Below are 26,242 nucleotides of genomic sequence, written 5' to 3'. Positions count from 1 at the left end.
ACAGGTCAGATGGGGCACCAGATCAGCTTTGATGTCACGACATTACGCATGTCAGAGCCTGGAGCTCGGCCATTCACAGCCCCACGCTCAGCAAGACAGATGACATGGGCCCGCCCACACCCACTGCCACGCCATCTGCCATCGCAGCATCCATGCACACTGTAAACACACACACACACACACGGAAAACGCGTTTAATTTCCAAAGAGATGCTGTCAAGAAATATAAGGTCATCGGCGGCCAAACGGACTGTCTGGACCTGAGAGCGCCGAGCTCAGACGGATAGGCGGGGGGGACAGATGTCATAGATGACAGGGGGGTAATAACGAGTCAGCGTTCGCTCAGATTTTTCGCCGCAGCACTTTTTCATTAAGGGTAAAAGCTCAACTGTGTTTTTCTCTCATCTTTGAATCCTGACTGCGTCAAAACAAATCAAAGAGGACGCAGAGTGATACTTGACTTAACTGATATTCAATCTGAGGAGGCAACCGAGGGGGAAGTCAGACGGGTTTCATAACGCTGTATGATCCACATTATGCAACTCTGCAATCTTGAAGCTGCTATCGGCAACTTAAGGGAGAATGAGCTGTATTTTTCACCCTTAAAGTGCTGATATAATTTTTTTTTATTGCTCATCATTGTGCTGTTTAATCTTTTTTAAGGAATAATTTGAAAAATACAGTTATTGCCAAGACAGGGAGAAGATGGAGATCACTCTCTCATCTGCAACGGGGAAATATGAAGCGGCAGCCTGTTAACTTAGCTTAGCTTAGCGTAAATACTGAAACGGGGAAACCTCTATCTTGGCTCTATAGAAGGGAAGCAAAATCTGTCTAAAAGCATCTGTAAAGCTCACTAATTAATATGTTAAATATTGTTTGTTTAATGCCTACACAAAACTAGGTGACTTACGTGATAAATGGAGGCCGGGTCTCTCGGTGGAGAATCCCTCTGATTTGTCTGGAGGACGTAGTGGGAGGGGCTTTGGCTGTGGTGGCTCCGCCTCTTGGCCCGTTTGGCCGTCTCATTGGTCCGTTTCCCCGGGCGAGCCGTGTGGGAGGAGTAGTCGTCAGAGCCGGTCCTCTCGTCCACGCCGGACAGTCCCACGTAACGCATCAGTGATGCTTCTGTGAAACAATCAAATCAACGCACGTTAACTTTATCAGCTTTTTAAACTTAAGAAAGCTCTCTCATTCCCACTGCAGTATCCATTTCAAACAAGGCCAAATAATCTGTCCCTACTTTTTAAATCCAGTTTTGCAATCTGCTTATTTTGTTATGGAATATTTGTGTGTTTTAAAAAAAAAGAAATACATTGAAATGACAATGTTTTTCAAACACGGTTGCTGAATCATCTTTTAGAGAAACTGTTACCTTTGTCCCAAATATATGCTAACACACAAGAGGCACACACTGGGGCTAGCTGCTAGCTATCTTACAGCTAGTGTCTGTGTGTGTGCTACTAATTGGCTCTTTGGGGGATAGTAAACAAAAACAGAAGACGACGTTTTGCTGCACTTTTGAGTACAAAATGTTGCTCGCCAGATGATCATTATTTGTCCGAGCGGCCGATGTTGACGAGAATCTGATTGTATTGTAAGTTTTATGAAGATGAGCTGACGGATCCATATTCCCCACCATGTGTCGTCGAAAATCACGCTGCTGTGAGAAAACACGTCCACATGTGTTTTATGTTCCCTGTCTGTAAGTCTGCATTTGTTTTGTTTTCGACCAACTTCCTCTTCGCCGTTCCCGCCGGAGGAGGAAGCTCAGATCTCACTACCTCTCTCTCTCTCCTCACGGTTCCCACCCTGTCCTTCCTTGGTTGCTAGGCAGCGGACGGAGCAAAGTGAGACACCGAAAAGAGCTGCTGTCAGCGTTGTCATAGCAACTGTGTGAGTGATTCAGGTGGAGGTCAGGGAGAATCTTTTTTTTTTTTTGGTACTGTTCCTCCCTCCTCTGCAAGTCTCTCTTTCATTCTGCCTCCCTTCATAGCTGCCTTTCATATTCTCTGCCTTTGTTCCAGCTGTTTACCTCCACCACCCCCACCACCTCATCCCCTCTTTTTTTGTTCCTCTGTGATGCTAATCACAGGGAGAATTAGAGGAAAAGGACGGAGGCGCATTGATCTCCCCGCACACACCGATCTCGTCGAGAAACATTTAACTGAATCTAACAGGCTCTTCAGGAGGTGAACACACACACATATGCACTCCACACGCCGACACTCACCTCGGCGGCTTTCTCTGTTAAGCTTGGCTGGATCTTCATAGTCGCCCACCCAGTTACACTCCACTGGCATGGAGATGGGCCTCAGCCTGCCTACAAGTACACACCATTACAAAACTTAATACCCTCCTTTGTGTGATTTCAGATTCTTGCAAAGTTTAATTTTTTTTTCATCCACATCTTATTCGGGTTGTAGCGAACGGACTTTGTGAATTCAAAGCTTCTATTGAGGTTTTCGAATGTAGCCTCGAATGTCTGACAAAATAAATAAAATCCTTGAAGAAAAATCCGCAGTTTCAATAAAGTTGAATTAAATGAATAAATATGTCTTTAACAAATAGAACTTGTCAGTATGTGCCTCCCTTTGTGTGTGGCAAGCGGGAGAGAAAACAGTTTCTTGACCGTGGTTATTTAAAAAAATATCGATTTTGACTTTATAACTAGGATATTTTGTTGTATAAAAACATGTGAATTTTGGAAATGGTTGTTTTTCTCAATACATTTTGAGTTATTGTCGATGTTTGGATCACATGAGTCTGAAACAATGCCACTCGGCCACCTCTGGAATCCAAGTCTACAAATAGTATCATCCTAATAGTGAAACCCTGACCTTTATCTGCCCCCGTGCAGAAACAAACAGAAAGAATAGACATGCTAAAGTTTTGATTTAGTATTTGAATGTCAATGCTTGGAATAAAGCTTCAAACTCTTAGCTACAGCCCTATAACGCACTCTGCTCCCTCACTTTCCCAAACTTCCTATTACCGCCTCAGGCTGGCAGGTGGATTCACAGCCTCGTGATTGCTTTTTTTTCTTTTAAGTGTTTCACTGCGGCAGCATGAGACTGAGCTCTTCCTCTCTTCACAGGAACGTACCATACGTAGGTGTGGTGCAGTACATGGGCTCCTCCTCTTCTCGCCGGTGAGACTCTTGATCCAGGAAGGAGTTTGGTGACTCAGAGCGCTTAGCGATGCTGAGTCCACCGTGGTTACGAGATGCCTCGTCTCCAGGCAATACTCCCGTTTCATCTCTATGGCAACAGCGGAGGCCAATTTACCGGCAAAACAATTGCACGTCAAAGAAAAAGCTCCTCTTTGGAGCAGCTGTCACCAGTGTTACAGTCTTAGTAAAAACACCGTACCTGGGTGTGTATGGCTCCAAGGGTGGAGGGGGGATGTAGAGGTCCTGGATGGCGGTGCTCTTGGTGGGAGTGCCTGAGGGTGTGGCCGAACTGCTGCCTGGGCTTCTGGTTGGCTGCAGACAGCAAAACTTAGATATTATTGTGTATTATTGTATCGTCGTTATTTTATACAGTTTTGACCACCTTTCTACTTATAATCCAGGCGTTTCTGTCTGTGTATGACGGGGACCCAAAGATGCAGCACGGTGGCTCTCACTGTTGCAGTTACCCGTTTCCATTTCAGCTCTAACTCGAACACAATTGCAAGTGGGTAGCGAGACAGCGCTACACGTCATTCGCTTCAGGTTAGTGTTTGTTACGTCAATAACAGACTCAAGCCATTCATTTACCACGGTGCCAGTTGGCAGTCTGACATTGCTAAGATTGAGGCGGCATCATTAAAAAAGGAGTCTGACAGGTTTTTTAATTAAACCTCAAGGTTGGATTAAATGATCTCCTGTAAACATCCATCACAGTTTACAGAGCTGTTTTCGACATGATGGGTGCGTTTGTTTTTAAGGATGTCGATGAATACAACAAAATGCAACCCTGCAATATGTTTAGCAACTATTAGTAACTTTGATAAGATACATAATATATCTTTTTTTTAATGATTATAACTGCCAAGTTGTATAATGTACAGATACAGTATACATGCAAAATATGGGCTGATAATGTATTTCATGTTTTCACTACATTACTTGTTGCATGACGTCGCCACCACTGAGTTAAAGCCGGACTAGTGTTCGGCATGATGGTGTTAAGTAGTCTCATTTAGCCACCTTTTTCAGACATGCATGAGTGGGATCTTTACCGACTCATTTTTCTTTTTAGAATAAAACTTAAAAACATTTTAACAACAGGCTTTATTTCAGGCAGCTAACAAAACTCCCATCGACTTCAAGACAAGGGAACTGGAAGTGCAAAATTGCTGTTTCATTTCTGGGTTTTATGACTAAATTCTGCAGCACTATATTAGTGTTTTTATTGTTTCAGTATGCGGAACAAACCCAAACAGTGATAACGGCCAGAGAAACTGATTTCCTCTGTATTCCTGCTGATCGTGACTATGATCCATGTTAATTAGGGAGATACATTTCATAATTGCGGGCGCACTGGGAATGTGGGTGGTGGGTGCCATCAATTTTCCCTTCCCACTCATTCCAGTGTGTTTCAGCTGGCGAACGAAACCATGCTGAGCCACAGTATCCTGACCTAATTACACGCTTTGGCTGTCGTCCTACAGGGAGTGGGAATGCCGTGGGGAGTGATGTGGGCCGGCGCAGTGTTTTTTAATAAAGTCTATAAAAGGTAGCGGCCGGGCCGACCTGCAGAGCTAGGGGTTTCCAGCGCATGTTCTTCAGCAGAGCAGGGGCGGAGCTGAGCGTGCTCTGCGGACGCTTCTTCAGGGTCAGGGACACGACGCCTTTATCGGCCCTCAGCGAGCCAACCAGGTTGCGTAACTGCCAGCCCACCTGCGGACGGTAGAGGACAGTTATCGTCATCTGGATAATGAACCACGTAATCACAGCATGATATTTAAATTCAGCCCGTAGCTTGAATTCTGTCCACGTCGTGATTGGATCTCGCTTGTTGAGCCTTCTCTGCAAAGCAAGTGGGTGTGGAGGTGGTAAGTCTATCTATAGAGCTTTCATGTGATGTAACTTGCCCTCAATTTGAAAACAAATGCATGTTATCATATTTATAGTTTTAGCCACTGTTTTCACAAAACTGTGTCAACAATCTTTGTTTATAGGACAATTGTGAACAAATACAGCACAATAAAATAAAAACAAATGGTATAAAGACACCAGTTCCTTATTGGTCTTGTTGTTCACAGCTTTTTACTAGTTGTGCTTTGTGGAGAGAAACTCAGTCTAATCAAGGCTCTCTTAATTACATTTCCCGGATTGACCTGTGATCTTATCATAATGCAAGCGGAGGTGCAGAGAAGGTTGGAGGATCTCATTACACTAATTGCGATGCATGATGCATGCAAGTGCACCTTGTAAAAAGTGCTGTGTGGATGTAAACAGACGGGTCACCCTACCACAAAAATTCAAGACACATAATTACCACTGGGTTCAACTCCAAATTCGATTGACAGGTCAAACGTCAAGGTTATTCTAATACATAATACATTGGAACACTAGATATCAAACCTGCTGATTTTTTTTCCTGCATAAAAAAACCCTTTAAGCTCCACATTTGGTCTCCACCAGTCATGGTTGTGCAAGTTTTATTTTGCGAAAAATAGCTTTAAAATGTTTGAGAGCATGTGAGACTCTTACAAAAGTGCTAAAGATTTGTTTATATCTGCATAATCTGTAAAAACAGGCATCATTAGAATCATATGAATATGATCTTTTGAGAAACATACAAAATGTAGTTTTTCTTCATATATGTGGGTATATAGGATTAAAATGGTCCGTTAACATGCATTTAACCCTATCCATATTACCCTTTCAGTTCATTTAAAAAAGATTTAAGTGCACTTGTTTACATCGCAACTGAACATGTGAATAAGAACAACAGGATATATTTAGAACATATACAGCACACGCACAATGATAACAAACCCACCACTGTCTGGTGATTGACTTGGATGACTTCATCTCCTGCATGGATCTTCTTACAGCGGTCAGCCGGAGACTACAGAGACAGAGAAACAGACGACTATGAATTGATCGCAGTTCATTGATCCCTGTATACCAGTGCGGGCAAGTTGCCCGACAAACTGTACTTCAGCGGGCTGCGGAGGCATCTCTATGGAATCTGATACGCGGTTATGGATCCAAATGTTGTCTGTTTGGAGAGTAAGAATTGGTTTTCTGTACCCTTCAACCCCCCGGTGTGGTGGGAAACACACTTCAATGGTGTTTGTGGGGAGTTTGTTTATTTCACAGATAAAAACGTACTGTTTGGATGCTTTAGCATGTGGATGTGTGAAAATGGGATTATAAGCCGCCTCTCACCGCTTCAGTAGTTCCTGTGATCACATGGAGGCCATCGTAGGTTGACTTGATGTACATTCCCTGATGGACAGAGGGAAGGAAGATGTTTTATATCTCATTAGCTTCATGTTTAAAAACTGCTTACCGTTTATTGGCCGAGAAGCTAGAAACATAACAGGTTTTCGCGGCAGCCTAATTAAAAATTCAAATTCTGTATCTAAAACCTGAAAACCAAATGAGCATCGTATGAAATGTTCATTAAATATGTCTGACATTTAGCAGCTGTAGCATTCTATACGTCATGATAAACTGCTAGTTGATCAGATTCCAGTCTAAATTCGACTGGGAGATTCTTAAATTGACGCTAGGTCACAAAACAAATCTTTGGCTGAACACAAGCCCATTAACAGCAACACTTAACTGAATTAGCGTTAATTAGCTGCAGTTGATGTGATGTGCCGCCGGTGATGTCTGTCATTTTAAGCAGCAACAGTCACAGTTGGCTAAAAATGAGAGGTTTCTACCTCCGTGTGTGTGGAGACATTAAAAGGTTTGATAAGAGATTTGTTAGCGATGGAGCTTAACAAATCTCCATATTTTGCCAGCTGGTGAACCGGATCCAAATTGGAACCGGCTAATCTCTATCTGACAGCGGTATAAGTCTTATGCAATAACACCCTTATCAGGTATGAGAACTCAGTGCAAAACCATCAAATGTGTTTTGTTTGATTCGTTGGTTCTGTGTTTACAAGAGGATGTATTGTCCGAACCTATTTTGTGGACATTCTGCCATAACTGCATTTTGTTTGATTGTGATTAAAACTGATTTTCCTTTTCCCCCCCAGACTCACACACAAGCCTTCACCCTCACACATGTAATCACATTGTTAACATTTCTACAGAACAAGTAGGAGTTAGAATGAAAGAGTGGCGGTGTTGAACTTTGAAGAAAATCCTTTTCTAAACACATACGCTCCTTATCATACAATAAACACATTAGCAATAAAACAAGGGAAATATAATCTGAAATCCCCACATGCACACACACACAGTCATTACCAGGCCTTCAGAGGGTTTGATGTTGGTGAGGTGAACCAGCTCGAGGTGGGCTGACTGAGAAACCAGCGGGTCGGATGACACACACACAATGTGCTCGCACACCTCTGACAAGGTCTTGCACTACCAGAGAAGAAGAAAATGAGAGAAGACAAGTAAGAACACGGGGAGCTTCTCATAAAAACAGGTTTGTGCGGTGGTGCTTTCTTAGGTGATTTCTCTTTGCCTTTGCTGAGAATATTAACAAATTCCCCCTCCTAAAATAAAGCAGCTAAGAATTGGAGGCTACTGTTAACACAGCTTATTGTTGGGGCATTCTGTAACAATGTTAACCTACACTATAAAAAGGAAAAACATATTTTCTCAATTGCTTCAAGTGCTATGTTTGTATATAGTTTTGGTTTTATGTGTCCGGTGTTTTCGGATATCCGCCTCCACACTGATGCAATAGAGGTGAATTTAATGTGTGCTGCACTCAGCACAGAACAATTTAACAAGCTGAAAGAAGAATCCACACGACATGCTGTCGACAGTTAACGGACCATTTCCCCGTTACAAAGCTGTGGGAATAAAAACAGCTGACAGCAGATTTTTATTCGGGATAATCCACAGCACGGCTCCAAAACTTTCAAAACAGACATAAAGCTTCCTGTGATGTGATAAGGCGGGATAAGCATTTTGGATTTTTGTTATCACTGATTTTGTCTTCCCATCGTTACATACTTTACATGACATTTTGCTGAAGATATTTTTATCAAATCTGAATCAGGATAGTCATTCGAGCATCATTACTGTGGTTTCTCTGTCGTATCCAGAGGATTCAGAGTCGAAGACGGCAGACATTTGCACTTTCCATATCAGGAAAACCACAGGTGGAACTAATACCAGTAACAATGGCTCTGTTCCAGCAATTACTGCAATGCAATGCAGTAATTAGTGATCTTATTAGTAACACCTGTGTTTGACAAGTCAAAATGACTGCTGTGGAAATGGTCAATTAAACTTGATTTGCCCCCACTAGTTGTTGAGTTTTTCACATGTTGTTTAATTTAATTTTATCGGTATAGAAGCTAAATTATCCATGATTGTTATCTCAAATGTGTGTAGTAATTTGAAGTGTCAATAAACGTTTGGCAAAATGGCTGCAAAGCCAAAGTCACTGGAACTGAAGTTACACCTAAATGAATCAGCACTAATACAAATTAATCGGCTAACTTAAAAGGTTTACGCTGTCTGCTGGTAACTTTTGTATCAATCCAAATATGTAACATTGCAAAAAGAGCTAATTTAGGCTATTTAAATGATGTATCTACGAGGCTAAAGTTCACAAGTTGAAATATCTGGAGGAGGAGCAGGAAATATGGACCTTGAGCCAGGAGGCTGTTAGCTTAGCAAACAACTAGCCTGGCTCTTTTCAAAGTTCAAAAATACAACTAGAAACTTACAAATGAAAACATTATACTTTGTTATCTATAATCAGTACGTAAACAGAAAAGTAAAAACTAATTCTCTGGCAATCATGTTTATCAACAGTTTATTTTTCTGTGTAGCTTCTCAGCTAATAACCTAGCGAGCTCCGGCTGACTTTGGACATAGCAAGGCTAGTTGTGTCCCCTGCTTCCTGTCTAAATGCTAAGCTAAGCTAATCACTTTGTGGCTGCAGCTTCATATTTAACACATAGATAAGAGAATGAAATAGATCTTCTCATCTGACTCTGGGCGAGAATGCGCACATTTCTTTAAAATGCTACAAAATGTATTTTCGCGATTTTTCGTTCAGTTGGAGCTGTTTTTTTTTAGTGCTTATGGAATATTGAATGAGTTAGGGAATGTGAGGTCTGAAACATAAAAACCAAGCCACCCATCAACGCAGAGCAAACAAGCGACAGCTGGCTGAAGAAGCAGGACTCACCACGTGAAGGATTTTGTTCTCCGTCTCAAACACCGTACAGTCCTGGGGGAAAGGCAGAATTTAATGTAGCGCGAGCAGAACATCCTGTCTTGCAAAACGTTTAAACACACACACACACACACACCATCTAACTGCTCTGCATACTGTCTGGGCCTCACATTACTGAACCCTACACCTGCACACTCCATGCCTAAAAAAACACACACTCACAAGCAAACAGACACATTTATCTTTTATTTACACACACATCAGTCATACAAAAGACTGAAAGGACGTAAATAGCAAAGGATCGAGTCTCGCTCGAGGATGCGGAGCGAGTCTGAGGCTGCTGCATCACACCCACACACACCGTTCTTAGGAGGATATGACAAGCATAGCAGAATAAGAGCTATCAGCCTTCAAAACACACACACAAACAAACAATTGCACACACCTGCTGTACAATGGTGGTGAGCTCCAGGCAGAGCTGAATGACATTATTTCGGGTTACTGAGTAGTCTGCCACTGCAGCAAAGGGAGACCTGGGAGGAACAGATAACACAGCAGTATGTCTTAAAATGTTCCTGCTGCATTAGGTAATGTACACAGGAGATGGACGGGGGGGTTGTTAGAGAGACAGATGCTGTGTGCGCACACATGCACACATTTACAGGAAGTCGTTTTAAAGCTCATCCGTGACTGAATAAATGATGTTTCATTTCACATGTGAAGTGATGGATGTATCACCGTATTAACAGAGATTTTATATCTATATTTTATTCTTTTTAAATATTATTTAGATTAATTTATGATCTGTTTAGACTGGTAAAGGGAAAAAACCATGTGATATCTTTAAATGACTTATTTCCCTGACTTTCGTTGGTGATTGGTTGTTAAACGCCAAGAAGGCGGGTCTACTCCATTGGTTTAATTTATTTGTTCAGATAAATTAAGTGAAAGCAACGGCCATCCTCTCGTGTTGTTAGCAGCCAAGGCATTCAGTATTTGTTGTGATTTGTTGGTTACTGGAAGGTTGTAATTAGAGACCTAAAAGCTGATCATTTTCCAGTGCTGCCAGTACTAACCGTGCTGTAACACCAAGGGATTCAATTTACAATAAATCAGCAAATCCTCACATTTAAGAAGCTGAAAACAGAAAAAGTGTGACATTCTTGCAAAAGAAAAATCACCCACTCAAACAATTAACCAATCAAAATTGTGAGCGACAGATTTTCAACTAGTCGATTAATAAAATGGATAGTTGTAACAGAAAGGAATATAAAAACCTCTCAAACTCAAGTTATCTATCTATCTATCTATCTATCTATCTATCTATCTATCTATCTATCTATCTATCTATCTATCTATCTATCTATCTATCTATCTATCTATCTATCTATCTATCTATCTATCTATTTTCCCCCATCCCTTCCACTTATGCAAGATGTGAAACTTAACAAACAATTGAAGCCACTTTACACAGTTTAAGGCTCCTCTTTAAGCTCTATTCAGACCAATAAGAGACTCCAACAATGAGCTAGTATGCTCAAAAATAAGACAAAACGCAGGCAGCTCTGAAGCCCAAACCATTACAGTTACGATCAAGAGGTGATTCAAAAGTAATGTTCTTCCACAGAGTAAAAGGGGACACAGATTGAGTGGACGGATGAAAGAAGCTGCATTCGAGGCTGCAGGTAAATAGGCCGTTCTGTCCTGAGCGCTTCAATTTACATGTCATTTTCATCCACATTTGGAAACAAACAAAACAAAAAAAAGGAGCTCAGTTTAGGCTGTTGCCTGAAATAAACAGTGGTAGGAGGGTTATTAAACCGTGTGGATTTATTATGCTGCTTTGCCACTGGCACCATCAATTCCCAAAGTCTCCTCCATGTTTGTATGCAGTCAGAGTTTCCACTGAAGTGTGTGCCCTTTTATTTCCTGAGAGAAAATGGTCTTTAAAGCCCTTTTTGTGCAAAAACAATGTTTATAAATGAGAACCTGGGCATATTGTCACATAACAAGACTATTGAGGTGTGAAGAAAGTGTTAACGATAAGGAACATGCAGCAGCTAATGCAGAGAGAGACATCAACACTAATGCATGCAGTGTTACTGAAAGTCATCATCATAATAACACAAATGCACAATCAGGCTTACTGATATACATGTAAATGAGGTTTGCAGCCAGTGGAGGAACTATTCAGATCCTTTACTGACTAGCGCCACACTGTAAAAAAATATATTCTCACACAAACATGTCTTTGCATTGAAAATAGTTGCCAATTCATCGTCTTTTGATTGACAAATGAATTTATCAACGAAGAGTTTCAGCTGTACTTCTACGTAAACTGTATTTGCTTCATATGTGTGACAAATCTTAAAGGGATGGTTCAGAATTTTGGACATAAGACCTATTTTCCAAGTGAGCCGGTGTGTTCGAGACATCTGGAGACGTTTTCAAGAAATTTCCTTCAGTTCTTCTAGTTGCCGAGTTCGCTTATGCTATGGCTAGCGCAAGTCAATGGTTCTTAGCTAGACAGGCATTAAAAACAGTCTTGCCCACTCTACAGTGCACCCGAGGCAAATCCATTGTAACGGCAGACTATCGATGTACATGTGTTGATAGAATGTTTGAAATAAAACCAACCTTGCATTTTTAAGGATTTATGTCTCAGCAGCAGCAGCAGCAGCGTGTCAGTAGTCAGCAGTGATATCACCTAGCCTTATAAGTTACCGGTTCTATAATAGTTTGTTTACCTGCTGTAATTACTACAGACGCAGAGTAGCCTGCAGTGCTAGTTTCTTCAATCTCACAGAAATGGACACTTTTGGAGAATATACTGAAACTTTTGAAGACTCTGATGAGGAGTTTTTTTCCACCCAAACCCAACCGTACCTGTACAAGCCTGAATATACAGAGGAAGAATTGCGTGAGAGGGATGCTCAAAGGGCAGAACGTGAACGAGCGTCTGTGGAGACCGAGATAGCCCCCGCTGGAGCTGAGAACCGGAACCGAACAAACGGAGACTGGTGGTGCCAGGAGGGAATCCCCCGCAACGCGTCCGAGGGTTTACGGGTCTACGGACGGAGCAGAGGTCCGGGTTTGCGGTGCGTAGTTGTGGGTTCGCGTGGCCGTGGGCTGCCCGGTGTTTGCGTGAGGTCCAACGCTTTTCACCCAGGTCTGAGGGCATGAGTCCCGACAATTCGTCCCGGTTCGATTGCCTATTTACGGGCAGTATTTCGGGTGGCGCGTCTTAGAGTTTTGAGTCCGACGGAGAGTCCGCATGTGTGGATGCGCGGAGCCGCCCGCTGCCCGGTGTTGGTCTGCGGTCCAAGGGCTTTTCACCCAGCTCTGAGGGCACGAGGCCGACTATTCGTCGGTGTTCATGTGTCTATTTACCGGAGGGAATCCCCGCAACGCATCCGAGGGTTTACGGTTCTCCGGACGGAGCAGTGGTCCAAGTTCGCGGTGCGTAATTGTGGCTTTGCATGGCTGTGGGCTGCCCGGTGTTTGAGTGAGCTCCGAGGGCTTTTCAGACAGCCTTGGGGGTATAAGTGCCGACAGTTTGGCCCGGTTCGATTGCCTATTTACGGGCAGAGAAACTAGTTCCTCAAAAAATGGATGATTCATGCGATACAAGGTTAGTTTTGTTTCAAATATTATTCTATCAACACAGATATGTACATCGACAGTCTAGTGTTTTAATTGATTTGCCTCAGGTGCACTGTGGAGTGGGCAAGACTGTTTTTAATGCCTGTCTAGCTAAGAACCGTTGACTTGCGCTAGCCATAGCATACGCGAACTCGGCAACTAGAAGAACTGAATGAAATTTCTTGAAAACGTCTCCAGATGTCTCGAACACACCGGCTGACTTGGAAAATAAGTCTTATGTCCAAAATTCCGAACTATCCCTTTAATTTCATAACAGATTGCAGTGTGTGTGAAGTCGATGATGAGATGTTGTGAAGTACAAAACAGCATGAAAAATAGATAGATTGTTTTTTTTGTTTGTTTTACTTAAGGCTACAGGACTTGAGTAAATGCACTTCCACTACTGGTTGCATCAGAGTGATGAAATGAACAACAGAAGCACACACACACACACACACACACACACACACACACACACACTATTACTTTGCTTCATCGTTCTAAAGACCCAGATTAAAATTCATCCACAGAATCTGTGCTGTATGTATGTGTGTGTGTGTGTGTGTGATTTGGGTCATCAGTATTGAGGCTGTGTGCTATATATACGAAGGACCTAAGGCTAAACAGACTGTTTGCAGGCACCAACCCTCAGCAATCATTCCGATGACTGTGACGTTGGTGTTCAATGAAGGGAAGTAAGGTGCTTAACAGGTACGAAAAACATGGGAGTCAAATCTGAACACACAGACATGATACACATATTTTAAGATTCAGCTTGACTTATACTTTCTGAGCATTGAGTGGAAACAGTACTACAATACTTCATGTAATACTTCAAATCATCACATTATCAATAGGTAGTATTTATTCTCTCTGTAGTCTACCACTCAGCCCTATCCTCTATATTTGGATCCAAATTTAAAGTCTGCTCACTCACTGTATTAGTTTAAATTACAAACAAAAAAGGAAAAGAACCACTACTGCACTTGTACAGTATCAGCAAAATACATCAGATATAAACTCTAGTCTCTGTGGCCATGTTATTAATTCATCGGTAGCTGCTTACAGATGTGCATATAAAGAGGAAAGGAAGAGTTCAAAGAAATGCTGCAAACTGTCATCAAAAGATCACTATCACATCACTTTCCTCCCTGAGAGATTTCAAGTCTGGGAAATGGCATTTGTCACCCTAGAGAAACAGAAAATAAGCTATAAAAGGACAAATCAGGTGCTCATGTCAGATATATCAGATGCAGGAAAAAGGTGACCCGTGCTGTCTTAGCTTTTATCCATAAAAAAGGTCGCAAAATGTCTTCTCATGTCATTTGACAGAAATACGCCTCACATTTGCTGCCTGGGCGCTGAACTGCTGTTGCACTTTTCCTGCATCGCTAAGTGGTCAAATAACCAGCAATCAGGGGGAGATGAAAGTTCCCTTTTAACACGCTTCACGGAAATGTTCTGCTGGTGTAAACCATCGAGGAAAGTATTCATCTTGTGGGTACGAATACAAGACAGATTGTAGCCCGACATGCTTGGAAATCGTAACCTTTTTCCACATCGTTAGAGTCAATTAATGTTTTGTTTTACTCCCTCATTTGCTATTCCTAGTAGTCGAAAATCAATTTTACGTGATGCGATTTCCCTGAAATAGAAAAGCTCTGTTGGGATCATATGCATGTTACATTTACTGCCGTGCCAATGCACAGCTGGAAAATGCTCTTTTCTTCCCACTTGGCATGTGACATTTGTATTTGACAACGCCTGTGCATGCAGATATGTCGCAGGGATGAAGAGCAGGGACGATGAAGGCTCTGCTGAGTCTATCGCTTTCCTCAATGTCGCTTTGCCGTTTACAGTTGCATCATCGGCGTGCGTGGGCGAAAGGCGCGTGCAGATGTGGGTACAGTGCGTGGGCGTTTCTATGAGTGTGCTTTCCCGTGCGTCTCGATTGGCCTTAGGACAGATGTGGGTGCCCGGCCGGCATTTCAAGGAGCCGTTCGTTCTGTCTCTTACATGTGCGTCATGTGCAGGAGATCGCGTCGAGTCATGAATAAATGAAGTGACAGGAAAGGAGAAGAGAGACGGAGCAGCGCGGTGAGAAAAAGGTCTGACATGATTTCTTTGGGGGAAATAAAACAAAACAACAGATTTATCAAAAGATGTCAACAACCAACACCTGCAGGAGAGTTTTTGTTCTGCAGCGTGGAGCTCTGGGACAGAGAGGGAATAGAAAATAATTCCAGGCGCTGGCTCAACAGACTTCAATACATCAGGGCCACAACTAATGATTATTTTATGATCCAAGTGTTTGATTGATGACTGACTCGTTTCGGCTGTGATATGGGAGAATGTGTTTTGTTGAAGCAACAGTCAAAAAAACCCAAAGATATTGGGTTTTACTGTAATAGAAGACAATGGCGAATATTCACATTTAAGGGCCTGGAATCAGTTCATTTTCATCTTAAACTCTACGTGTCACTTCATTTGAGAGACTATTTAAGTACAACACTGAATGTGAACTGATGGCTTGTAACGTCAAGTTCAATAACTTAACTTAAACAATGAATCAATGACATTGTTGCCTCAAGAATAACTAATTTCTGTCGATTATTTAACAGTTCAGCTGTAAATTACATGTATGCAAATACAAAAACTTGTTGAAATTACTAACTGGACCTTAATTATTCTACCTGGCCAGCAAACAAAACTCGAACTGCTTCCTGAACCATTAGAACTGAAACACCTGTGTCACTGTGAAGAAGTTTTTTTCTTGGAAGATATTTTGACATCACACAGTAAGAAAAGCACATAAAATGGTCAAAATTACCAATAAAAACTGTGATATTCCATCTATTAAAAGTTGTTTGTTTGTTGCAACAAAGTAAAAATCCACACAAACCAAGTATCTCTGAAGCGGCGGCAGAGCGCCTGTAAGTGCGTTACCTGTCCAGCCAGGCTAGCAGGCTCTTGGCGGCGGTGATGAGGTCGACCACGGAGGTCAGCAGATCGTTGGGGAGCCGCCGCGAGGACCTGCTCTCCGATTGGCTGCTGCGGCGGCGGCCGGAGATGAAGTTCTGCAGGTTTTTGGCCGAGGCACCGAGCTTGTGAGCCAGAGTCCTGACGCTCTCCGTCTCCAGACCTGAGTTCTAAACACACACGGACAGAGCTGAGCAGAACCTCCAGAGAATGAACCGCCATGAATACTAATTAGGGTCTTATTTGTCAACATGTTTACCAACCTTTCTTAAGGCGTATGGTGCATATTAATGACTTATATTGCATACTGGTAGAGGGAAGGTCATCACGCTGACTGTCTGTTATTCACGTTTCAATCTGCAGGGATTTTCTGAATCTAACCGAACGACATACAGTTATGACTAAACAATGAGTCACAGAAGAAAAGAAATGCAAAATAAATCACTAATCTAAATGTCGGCCTGGATCGCGATAACACTGTATTACTGTTTAACCAGTTAAATACTACTCAATTAAGTACTTTGTTCATCTTAACTTTTAGGTTATGCTCAACAGTGGTGAAAAGTAACTACGTATATTTCCTCAAGTGCTTAATTTCAGTACAATTTGGAGGTACTTCTACTGCACTTAATCTCAGCAGGAAGTATTGTACTTTTTACTGCACTTCATTTACAACATTATTTGTTCTCCATATTCATTTATTCATTTAATAATACAAAATGTTATCAACAAGGAAATTCTAATGTAACGTTATACATTAAGCTAAGACGTCGTCAGCAGAAAAGTCACAAGTTACCAAGCAGTAACTCCCTTCTTCTGCAGGAGTACTTTAACTTTTTATACTTAAATATATGCCGTTGCTGTTGTACTATAGTAAAATTATGAACACAGGACTTTAACCTGTAACAGAATATTAATTAAATTAAGATCGGCATACTTTCAGGTGTGTCAATACTTCTATTTTGGCACAGATTTAAAGTACAATTTACTTTGTGGAATCAATCACTGCACACTCCAGCAGAACATGAATACATTAACAACGGTGGCAGTAAAGATGGTTAACGGTAACTCAGCGCCGGACTGAAGCTACAAAAAACAAACGCACACAAACTCACCAGAGCGCAGAGCAAGTCGACAGCCTCCAGAATGAGCTCCTGGTGTCCGATGCGGGAAACCCCCAGCTCCTCCAGCTCGGCGTGGCTGATCCTCAGCAGCCTCTCCCCGCACACACCTCCACGCTCAAACACACACACGTACTGCTGCAAGCAGTCGTCCAGACCTGCAGCGAACACACATTTGATCAGGGTTACTCACAGTAAATATACTCAGACTTGTTCCAAAGTGAGATCACGTCCGTGGTGGAAATAAATCCATCTTCTTCTTTTTAAGGACTGTAAACAAAGCGGGACGTTTGTTGTTGATGAAAATGTTTCATCAGGCACCTCAAGCCAGTACACATTAAACCTGATAGATGCTTGGTTGACACCACATTTTCTATATGCTGCCATTATGTGTAAGTCATTCTGTTTATACTTTAACCCGGAAATCATCAACACTTGAAAAATAAACATATTGCAATTTTGAGAGTTGAACGAAAAGTCAGACTGCTGTTTTAGAATCAAGTTAATGATGGAAACCCTTTTTTTTTTCAAATTGAAAAAAAAAATTACTGGCAGGTTTCTTTTTGCATTTGTTAGTTTACACAACCAGTAGATACACAGTAACATGAGCATTAGTTTGAAGTGTTTAGCAATCTGATGAATGTAAGTGAAATATTTACTCCTCTTTCAGCTCTGATGGAAATATGTGAATCTTTAGCTGCTAAATACACAACTAGAGTCTTCAGCTAACTGACTTTGCATGCAGGTTAGTGCTGCTCAGGTTGAGTACTTTGGGATTATCAGAGTGATCAGCCTCTGATAATAGTAAATGTATAAAACTAGAACAATTACCTTAAAGTCAGAAAAGCTTCATGGAAGTGGAGGTAAAAACATTACAAAGTCATTTGAGTCCTCGCTAATCGAAAATGTGAATAAATTCAGCTTCAAAGGGCACATATAATGTTCATTTTCAGGTTCATGGGTTTCTACTAAAAACATGAGAAGCACAGTTTGCTGTAAAAGGGAAGTGGCAGGAAAGAGGAAGTGTTGGTCAAATAATGGTGAATTTATGGATTTATGGACTAGACTTCTGAAACACGCTGTTACATCGTGGCCACACTGCTGTTTATAGCTACTATACAGCTTGTAATCCTGTCTTTTTTATGGCAATTATGAGAATACACATAAGGTAGATATGATGAGTCTTATGCACAAGAGGGAAATCTCATCCCAACGACATCGTCACTCTTTGTGACCCGTCTCCACCTGAGATCGCTCCCTCATCGATAATAGGACTACTTTTACATTATAGGTATCGGGCTGCACTCCAGAAGCACTAATCAGCTTTTTCTCACGATACCTTTGCGGTTTCCCTCTTCAAAGTCAGCCGATAGCAAGGACAGATTTCGTTAAGCGCCAGACACATTTTTTACTGCTGCTTATTCCACAGCTGCTGTGTCATGTTTTTGAGACATTTCAGCTCGTTCCTGTTTGCAGTTTTGTAGATTTCAGCCCATTGCTCTTTCACAACCACAATTGGATTACCGGTAGGTATAAAAAACAGTTTGTTTTGAGAGACACAAGTGCCACAAGTGGCATTTTAGGTCTTCTTTTTGTTTTGCTTTCCCTTCCTCTTTTTTTTTTTTTTTTTTAATAAAACAGAGAGAAAATGGAAAAACATAAAGCTATAAAAATATAAACATGATTTAACACAAACAAACTTAATATATGGGACACTGTGACAAATTATCCTACATAACTTTAAAAAGCTTCAGGAGTCTGCTAATTCATTTCCATCCTGAAAGGAAACCAACCAAAGTCATCCAAACTGAACAAGAAATCATTGCCTTTATAAATGATCTATATCAGTGTGTTGTGATCTGGTTCCCCTATTGAAAGGAAAACATTGTTGTCAGTTCAGTTATCTGATCTGCAATAAATCAGGTGAACTTGCTATTGGTCAATGGTGCACATTCACAGGTCAAAGTTGAACTTCAATTTAATTTAGGACCTTAAAGAAACTCGAGAGAAAATCGAGAGACTGGAACAAAAAGAGGTTATAGGTAGTGTTTGGGTAATCAGGCAGCCGCTCACGTAAGACTCGACTCTGTTGGATTGTGTAACGTCTGTGTTGTGAGTGGGACGGTCTCTCTAGATCTGCAAAGTGTGTGAGCGTGTATGTGGGTGGGCGCGCACTTTTTTTAATGCACGTGCGTGTGTTCGTCTGGCCTGACCGGGTTTGCTGAGTCAAAGGAAAGCAGATCAAGACAGAGCGGCTCAGCTGCAGCCCCTCGCTCCCAAAACAATGAATGTAGCCAGCTTCTAACCTCTTAACAAACAGCCAAGTAGCAAACACACACAGTCCAAACACACACACACATCTCTGAGGAATGAGCATTGATTTCCCCCGCTTCAAGTGCTGGCTTTATAATAAACTCATCTATCATAACCACGCTAACAAAGATGGGAGTAAAAAATAACAGGAAGGGAAGAGAAGGAGAGAAAAAAGGAAGATGCAAAAGGTAAAAAAAACCAACCTCATAAGCCAGCTGCTAAATTGCAAACTGTTTCACACACACACAAATTCCAACCCTCATCAGCGAGGAGCAAACAGCTTTGTCACTTTCTGCACCCTTAAATCGCTTCCTCCCCCTCCAAAGCCACTACATCTGACATCCCAATGAAGCGTTCAGTTAAAAAAGGCCATTTATCGAGGTAGAAGAAAGAAGAAGCCGGAGCCTGAAATCCATCAAAAATTTAAAAACACATCATTTTAAATAAACAGAGCTTTTATACTGGCAATCAACTTTGAATATATAAGGCATGGTCTTCTAGCCATTATCTCATTTTGGAAGGAAAGTAGACAAATTGATTCACTATCTGCACCCCAGAAGACAATATGAGCAATATCTCGGCTCGCGCCTCCCACTGACGAGTACTTGATAAGAATCAAGACATCAAACCACTCAGATGTGATTTGTGTGGATTCCAGCTTTAAAGGTAAGGTCACTTGAGGTAGACTTTAGGTTTAGGTGTAGATGTTGTTGGGTCTAGAAGTTGTTTAGAGTAGAGTAGACGTAGTTTAGAGTAGCATAGACGTTGAGAGTAGTGTACACATTGTTTCGAGTAGCGTAGACGTAGTTTAGAGTAGCGTAGACGTTATTGAGAGTAGTGTACACATTGTTTCGAGTAGCGTATACATAGTTTAGAGTAGCATAGACATTGTTGAGAGTACATTGTTTCGAGTAGCGTATACATAGTTTAGAGTAGCATAGACATTGTTGAGAGTACATTGTTTCGAGTAGCGTAGACGTAGTTTAGAGTAGCATAGACGTTGTTGAGAGTAGTGTACACATTGTTTCGAGTAGCGTATACATAGTTTAGAGTAGCATAGACATTGTTGAGAGTACATTGTTTCGAGTAGCGTAGACGTAGTTTAGAGTAGCATAGACGTTGTTGAGAGTAGTGTACACATTGTTTCGAGTAGCGTATACGTAGTTTAGAGTAGACGTACTTTAGAGTAGTGTAGACGTAGTTTAGAGTAGCGTAGACGTTATTGAGAGTAGTGTACACATTGTTTCGAGTAGCGTATACATAGTTTAGAGTAGCATAGACATTGTTGAGAGTACATTGTTTCGAGTAGCGTAGACGTAGTTTAGAGTAGCATAGACGTTGTTGAGAGTAGTGTACACATTGTTTCGAGTAGCGTATACGTAGTTTAGAGTAGACGTACTTTAGAGTAGTGTAGACGTAGTTTTGAGTAGCGTAGACGTAGTTTAGAGTAGCGTAGACGTTGTTGAAAGTAGTGTACACATTGTTTCGAGTAGGGTATACGTAGTTTAGAGTAGTGTAGACGTAGTTTAGAGTAGTGTTACACGTAGTGTAGATGTAGTTTAAAGTAGCGTAGACGTAGTTAAGAGTAGCCTAGATGTAGTTTAAAATAGCGTAGACGTAGTTTAAAGTAGCGAAGACGTTTAGAGGAGCGTAGACGTTGTTTAGAGTAGTGTAGATACTGCAATAGTTATATTGAGAGAATTTCCAACTGTATGTTGTAATTTTTCATGTGTGCTCGTCTCCAGACTGACTTTGGTTTCATTGACAGATGGTTCATCCAATCACCTACCAAGTATTTGTTTTTAAATTGCCTGCCCTTTTACCAACAGTGTCCAATGACGGCTTCTCAGGTGGTTCTGTGTAACAAACCATCTGGCGGGTCAGATAGGTTTAACAGTATATTAAATAATTAAAACCACTCTTAATCAGCTACAATATTAAAATGGTGATTATGTTAATTCATCCTTATAAATAATAAATAATCAAATGGGCATGCCTTGAATTCATAACATTCTGAAAGGGGATATTCTGCATGATACTACTTACTTCATACGTAGCCTACTGCAATTCATACAGGTCATACAGTGTATATGTACATTTTGGTATTGCTACTTTAACTGAAGTGACGCCTCCGAGCACTTTTTCCCCCTCTCACAGCGTGTTAATGACTGTTAATGGCAGCTGGTTCCTAATAGACGTGAAGCTGATTAAAACAATGTTGGCTCTCGCAGGCAAAGTGTTACTATAGCTGAGAGAGGCTGAGAGAGGCAGGCAAGCAGAAAGGGGGAGATGTACACTGTGTAGCAAAAGTTCACTGATAATCAGCATTGCTTATCACTGGCAGTGAGGGAGAGCGTGAATGCCCTGAATACTGATGAGTCAAATTGTGAGCGACATTAGCGAGTGCACACATGCCCACGCAGTCAGAGACAGAAACTAAAACAGTGATGTACAGTTATACAGGCAGCTTAATGGCTGCGGTGTTAGATACAATCTTTTATTGCTGTGTTTCCCAAACTTATTTTCCCTGTTCGTCAACACCATTTACTTCAACCAATTATCTACGACGTTTAGCTATTTCATCCATTGTTTAGTCTTTGATTGTTTTTGATAACTATTTAAACAATTGATCTTTTAGCTAACTGGCATTCGTCAATTCTGTTTAGCTAACAGTTTACACTATTGATAACTTAGCTAGCATTTATCCTTCACTTTCAACCAACTCTTTCAACCATTCTTCTTTTTGCTAAATACATTCATCAGTTACTTTTATTTCCATTTCTCAATTGATTTGAACTAATTAAACCATTTATCTTTTAGCTCACAGTTTCAACCATATGTTTTTCAAAAATGTCTCTAATACGTTTAACTATTCCAACCATTTTTCTTTGCGCATGCTATTGTAAACATGTATCCTTAAGCTAACTTCCATTAATTGATACATCTCAAAGGTTTTGACTGTGTATCGATTACCATTTGCTTACTTTTTTTTACCATTCCTCCATTACTTTTAAATAACCAAGCAAGTATATTTTAGCTAACAATTTAAAGCGGCAGTCCATAAAATGTTCATCTCTTTAATTGTCTTTTAAGGTACTATCTATCAAAGAGTGAGTTCAAACAATGGTGATTGATCACATGACCCACTAATGAAAGTGCTTGTACTTGCTGCTTTGGCCAGAAATAGGATCTATATTTCCCATGCAAAATTCTATATTAGTGACGCTTTTAACATCAGTCAGCAGCCGTTGGTCTGCCCAGGTGGAGCTACTCACGGAAGTGTATGCTGCGTTTCATTGTAATCGTAATCGGCTCCCTCTAGTGTAAAGTGTTCGACTGGCTCAGCCAGGTACATTTCATTACTGCTGACTCACAATGGAGGATCAACAGGGCGAGAAAGAAGAACATTCAACTTCCAGTCCCAAGAAAAATTAACAAAACACGAATGGAAGTGAAGAAGGGCAAGTAATCAAGACGCAAAGTGACCGCCAACGAAGGAAAGCGACAGACCTAATTTCAGTGTGGAGCATTTGAAGGCATCACGCAGATGAGAGACAGTCAACACTGTTTGGTGAGAGAGATGAGGTCCCAGAGGCTCTCCTGCAGTTCCTTCTACCGCCAAAGAGGCCGCTAGAAGCAACAGATCTCACATTTACGGACTGCCACTTTAAGTTGTTTATCTTTTAGCTTTTAAACCTGTCCATTTCTTTTAGCGAAGTTTCTACTTTTTATGAGCCACTTTTAGCTAATTATTTATATTGTTAAACCATTACATTTTACTTGTATATCCGGTAAAAATGCTCAAATGTACTCCCTCACGTTTTTCCTATAATTGACAATCCCAAGCTCAATGTAAATGTCTGTGTGGGTTTGTTGTATAATGGTGTCCGATCCGTACAAATAGGCACTCATATCTCTGTATGTACAGTATACGTGTGCATGTGTGTGCGAGAGTGTTCATGGGTGTGTATGTGTTTGATGGGTACAAAAAACGTGTGATTCATAGCTGACTCACTCACTTAACTCCCACAGAAGCACACTTTTCACAACAGCAGGCGAGCCAAACTCCCACAAACACCCTCTCTCTCCTTGTCACACGCACACACACACACACACACACCTAATAAAACTAGATTATGCGGTGACTTCTGAGATGTTCGTGAGTCCTGTAAAAGATCTGGCCCTCCCTGTCGGGTTATGTGTCAACTGTTCCAAGCACTTTGAAGCTTCGGTAACAAATAAAAAAGGTAGATTTGCGTTCACTGTGTTCCTGGGATTTGTAAATGCAGGCTGAAGAAGCCCAGCGGCTATCAGAAGCGAGTTGATGGCCAGAAGGGTTGCCAGTTTAAATCCCAGTGTCCTCTGTGGTGATTTTAAACGGGGAAATTAAACCAATCAAATTCCTATTCCTCAATTTATAACTTCTTTGTGTTTTTGTATGTATTTTTTCGCTGTTCCTGAGTGTTGCTTCCCTTTACTTTTATGGCCGTCTGTCACGGCAATATCATTCCAATACAATTAGGAAAAAAACAAAAAAGCCCAGGCCTCATGCATGAAAAGTCAGTAGAAGCAGGGAAATTGAGGCAAGAATAATACCCCAGGGAATGCTAAATTAAAGAAATGTTCGCTTGGGTCCGACATTTTCTCCTTGGAAATTTGCATTAGTCAACAAACAGAACATGTCAAGCAGGATTATATCCAGGTGCCAGTTAATGTCTGTTCCAGTCCGTTATTAACAACTGGAAAAAGCAGGTGAAAAAAGCTTTTAATGGGACAGAATTATTCAAATTAGGCTATACTTCTTTGAGCAAAAACATATTAAGCTGAGCTAAAATGGAGCTGGCTTGAAGTTTGTGAAAACAAAGCAGTGGATTTAAAAACAGCACAAACCAGATTGTAGTATGTCTTTTAATCCTGCACTGGTAAAAAAAAAAAAAAACATTTTCACATTTTGCAATTCCTTTGGGCAATAACAACAACCAAAACAATTTTCTTTTGAAAAATCATTTCAATAAATCCCCCAGACTTTACTGCAATCATGGTGCTTTTATAAGAGCCCCTCCGCCTCCCCATCACTGCCCGTCTTCGCTGTTCATCAGCTTCATCCTGTCATCAGCCTCAGCAGATTTATCAGCCACCACCACCAGTGTCTGGACTCTATGGGGGGATTTATCTTGGTGCTGCTCATAGCAGATGCCCCTCGATTACATTTCTCCCCGTTCTCCCCTTTACTTTCTGGCAAGACTTCATTCTCAAATATGAACTGTTATAAAAAACATCTTTTCGTTGTGTCTCTCCTGATCGAAATGTTAATTAAAAGTATAATTGTTGGCTTTCTGAACCTCTTAACTCTAATAATTGTACCTTCTGGTAGCAGAGGGTTTCAATTAAGAAAACCAAAATCAACATGACTCTGCTACAGTAAGTAAATGTCCACCAGTGTGACAGACTTTTACAGGCCCGCCTGGACTCGTTGGCCTCTGACTGACCCAAACAGGTCGAACCTAATTCCCGTTTCGCACTACTTGTTTGCAGTACAAACAAATGAAGCAACAGCAAGAGTCTGCCAAACGTTTCAAGTAATTTAAATCCTCATGAGTCTCGTCATGTCTCACCTTAAAAGGAAAAAACGTCTAAAAGCATCAAGCCAGCCAACCTAAAATCTTCTGATCCTAAAACCGTGACTATCACTGTGGCAGCTGGCAAGTCATCAGATGTGCTCACACGCTGTCACGGCAATTTCACCGCTCATTTTCACGTCTGCCCATCAAATTCATGCAAGGGAAATTAGGTAAAACATTTACCCGGCTTCCACAGGACCTGGGGCTAAACTCCCAGCATTCCCAGCATGATCTCTTATTACTATTGAAGTGCACCACTCCCATAGTGTTTTAGCTGCAGACGTGCCAATGCAACACGGTCGCCGAATCAACAATGTGCAAACCTTTTGGCCCCCCGAACACTTGTGCGCATATGTGATGTGTGCATGTTATTGTATGCACACACACCAATACAGTATATCGTGTTTCCCTTCGTCGCCACAGACACACCCAAGAGACCCAGCATGGACCGAATACCACACTAAAGAATGCCACGTGTGTGTGTGTGTGTGTGTGTGTGTGTGTGTGTGTGTGTGTGTGTGTGTGTGTGTGTGTGTGTGTGTGTGTGTGTGTGAGCCCAAATGTCCGAGAACCCGGGTGGAGCCTTCTGTTCAGAGCGGGTATGTGTGTGTCTTTCAGCTGTTCTGCACAGACGGTCTGAGACGAACAACTCTCCATCCACCCACACACACACACACACACACACACACAGACACACACATAAACACACGCCATATGCACATCACCAACCAATAACCCATCCAATGATGAGGCGCTCAGAGGCTGACACAGAACATCGTGTAAATAAACCTTTGTCACGAGTTGTTTAAGCGTGTGAGTCAATAAAATTTCTGACCTGCTTTTTGGGCAATAAACACATGATGAATAACAATTATTTCTAATATTAGTTATTAGTGTTACTCATTTTTTCTCAGTTTATGTGGAGTGTGGGACTTTGGATCAGGATGTGTTTTGTGGTACGAGCGATGATACATCTTGGCACTGCATGTGCAAAAGATGTCACTGACTGACCTCATGACAGTGCTGTTAAAGGTCAAAAGGGCAAATTTAAAGGTCCAAAACAATCCCTATTTGTTGTTTTCTATTTTGTTTGTATAAGCACATTGAGAGAGATGTAGAAAAAATGTTAAATTCCTTGTTTTGAGCTGATTCTGGGAAAATGTGCCATATAATACGTTACACGGACTTCGCTTCGCTGAAACATCCTTCTCCCAAATGTATCTACAAATTGTCAAAAATAAGATTTG

At 41.3% G+C, this 26,242-nt stretch overlaps 1 protein-coding gene across 1 annotated transcript in view; it reads right to left on the bottom strand.

The window, feature by feature from the left end:
• Positions 1-26,242, bottom strand: part of cnksr2a (connector enhancer of kinase suppressor of Ras 2a) — a 41,613-nt gene that overhangs the window by 13,018 nt on the left and 2,353 nt on the right. The window contains exons 2-13 of the mRNA XM_084034353.1: positions 17,056-17,219; positions 15,908-16,110; positions 9,765-9,852; positions 9,332-9,373; positions 7,423-7,542; positions 6,385-6,444; positions 5,993-6,061; positions 4,738-4,884; positions 3,371-3,483; positions 3,105-3,259; positions 2,233-2,322; positions 913-1,127 (exon numbers count right to left, since the gene is read on the bottom strand). Of these exons, the coding sequence (XP_083890479.1) occupies positions 913-1,127; positions 2,233-2,322; positions 3,105-3,259; positions 3,371-3,483; positions 4,738-4,884; positions 5,993-6,061; positions 6,385-6,444; positions 7,423-7,542; positions 9,332-9,373; positions 9,765-9,852; positions 15,908-16,110; positions 17,056-17,219 (1,466 nt within the window). The remainder of the gene's footprint in view (positions 1-912; positions 1,128-2,232; positions 2,323-3,104; positions 3,260-3,370; positions 3,484-4,737; positions 4,885-5,992; positions 6,062-6,384; positions 6,445-7,422; positions 7,543-9,331; positions 9,374-9,764; positions 9,853-15,907; positions 16,111-17,055; positions 17,220-26,242) is intronic.

Source organism: Eutrigla gurnardus, assembly GCF_963514095.1.
Source record: "Eutrigla gurnardus genome assembly, chromosome: 18".
In the NCBI taxonomy this organism is placed as follows: domain Eukaryota; kingdom Metazoa; phylum Chordata; class Actinopteri; order Perciformes; family Triglidae; genus Eutrigla; species Eutrigla gurnardus.
Note: the sequence above shows the minus strand (reverse complement) of the source record. Positions and strands in the feature narration are given on the sequence as shown.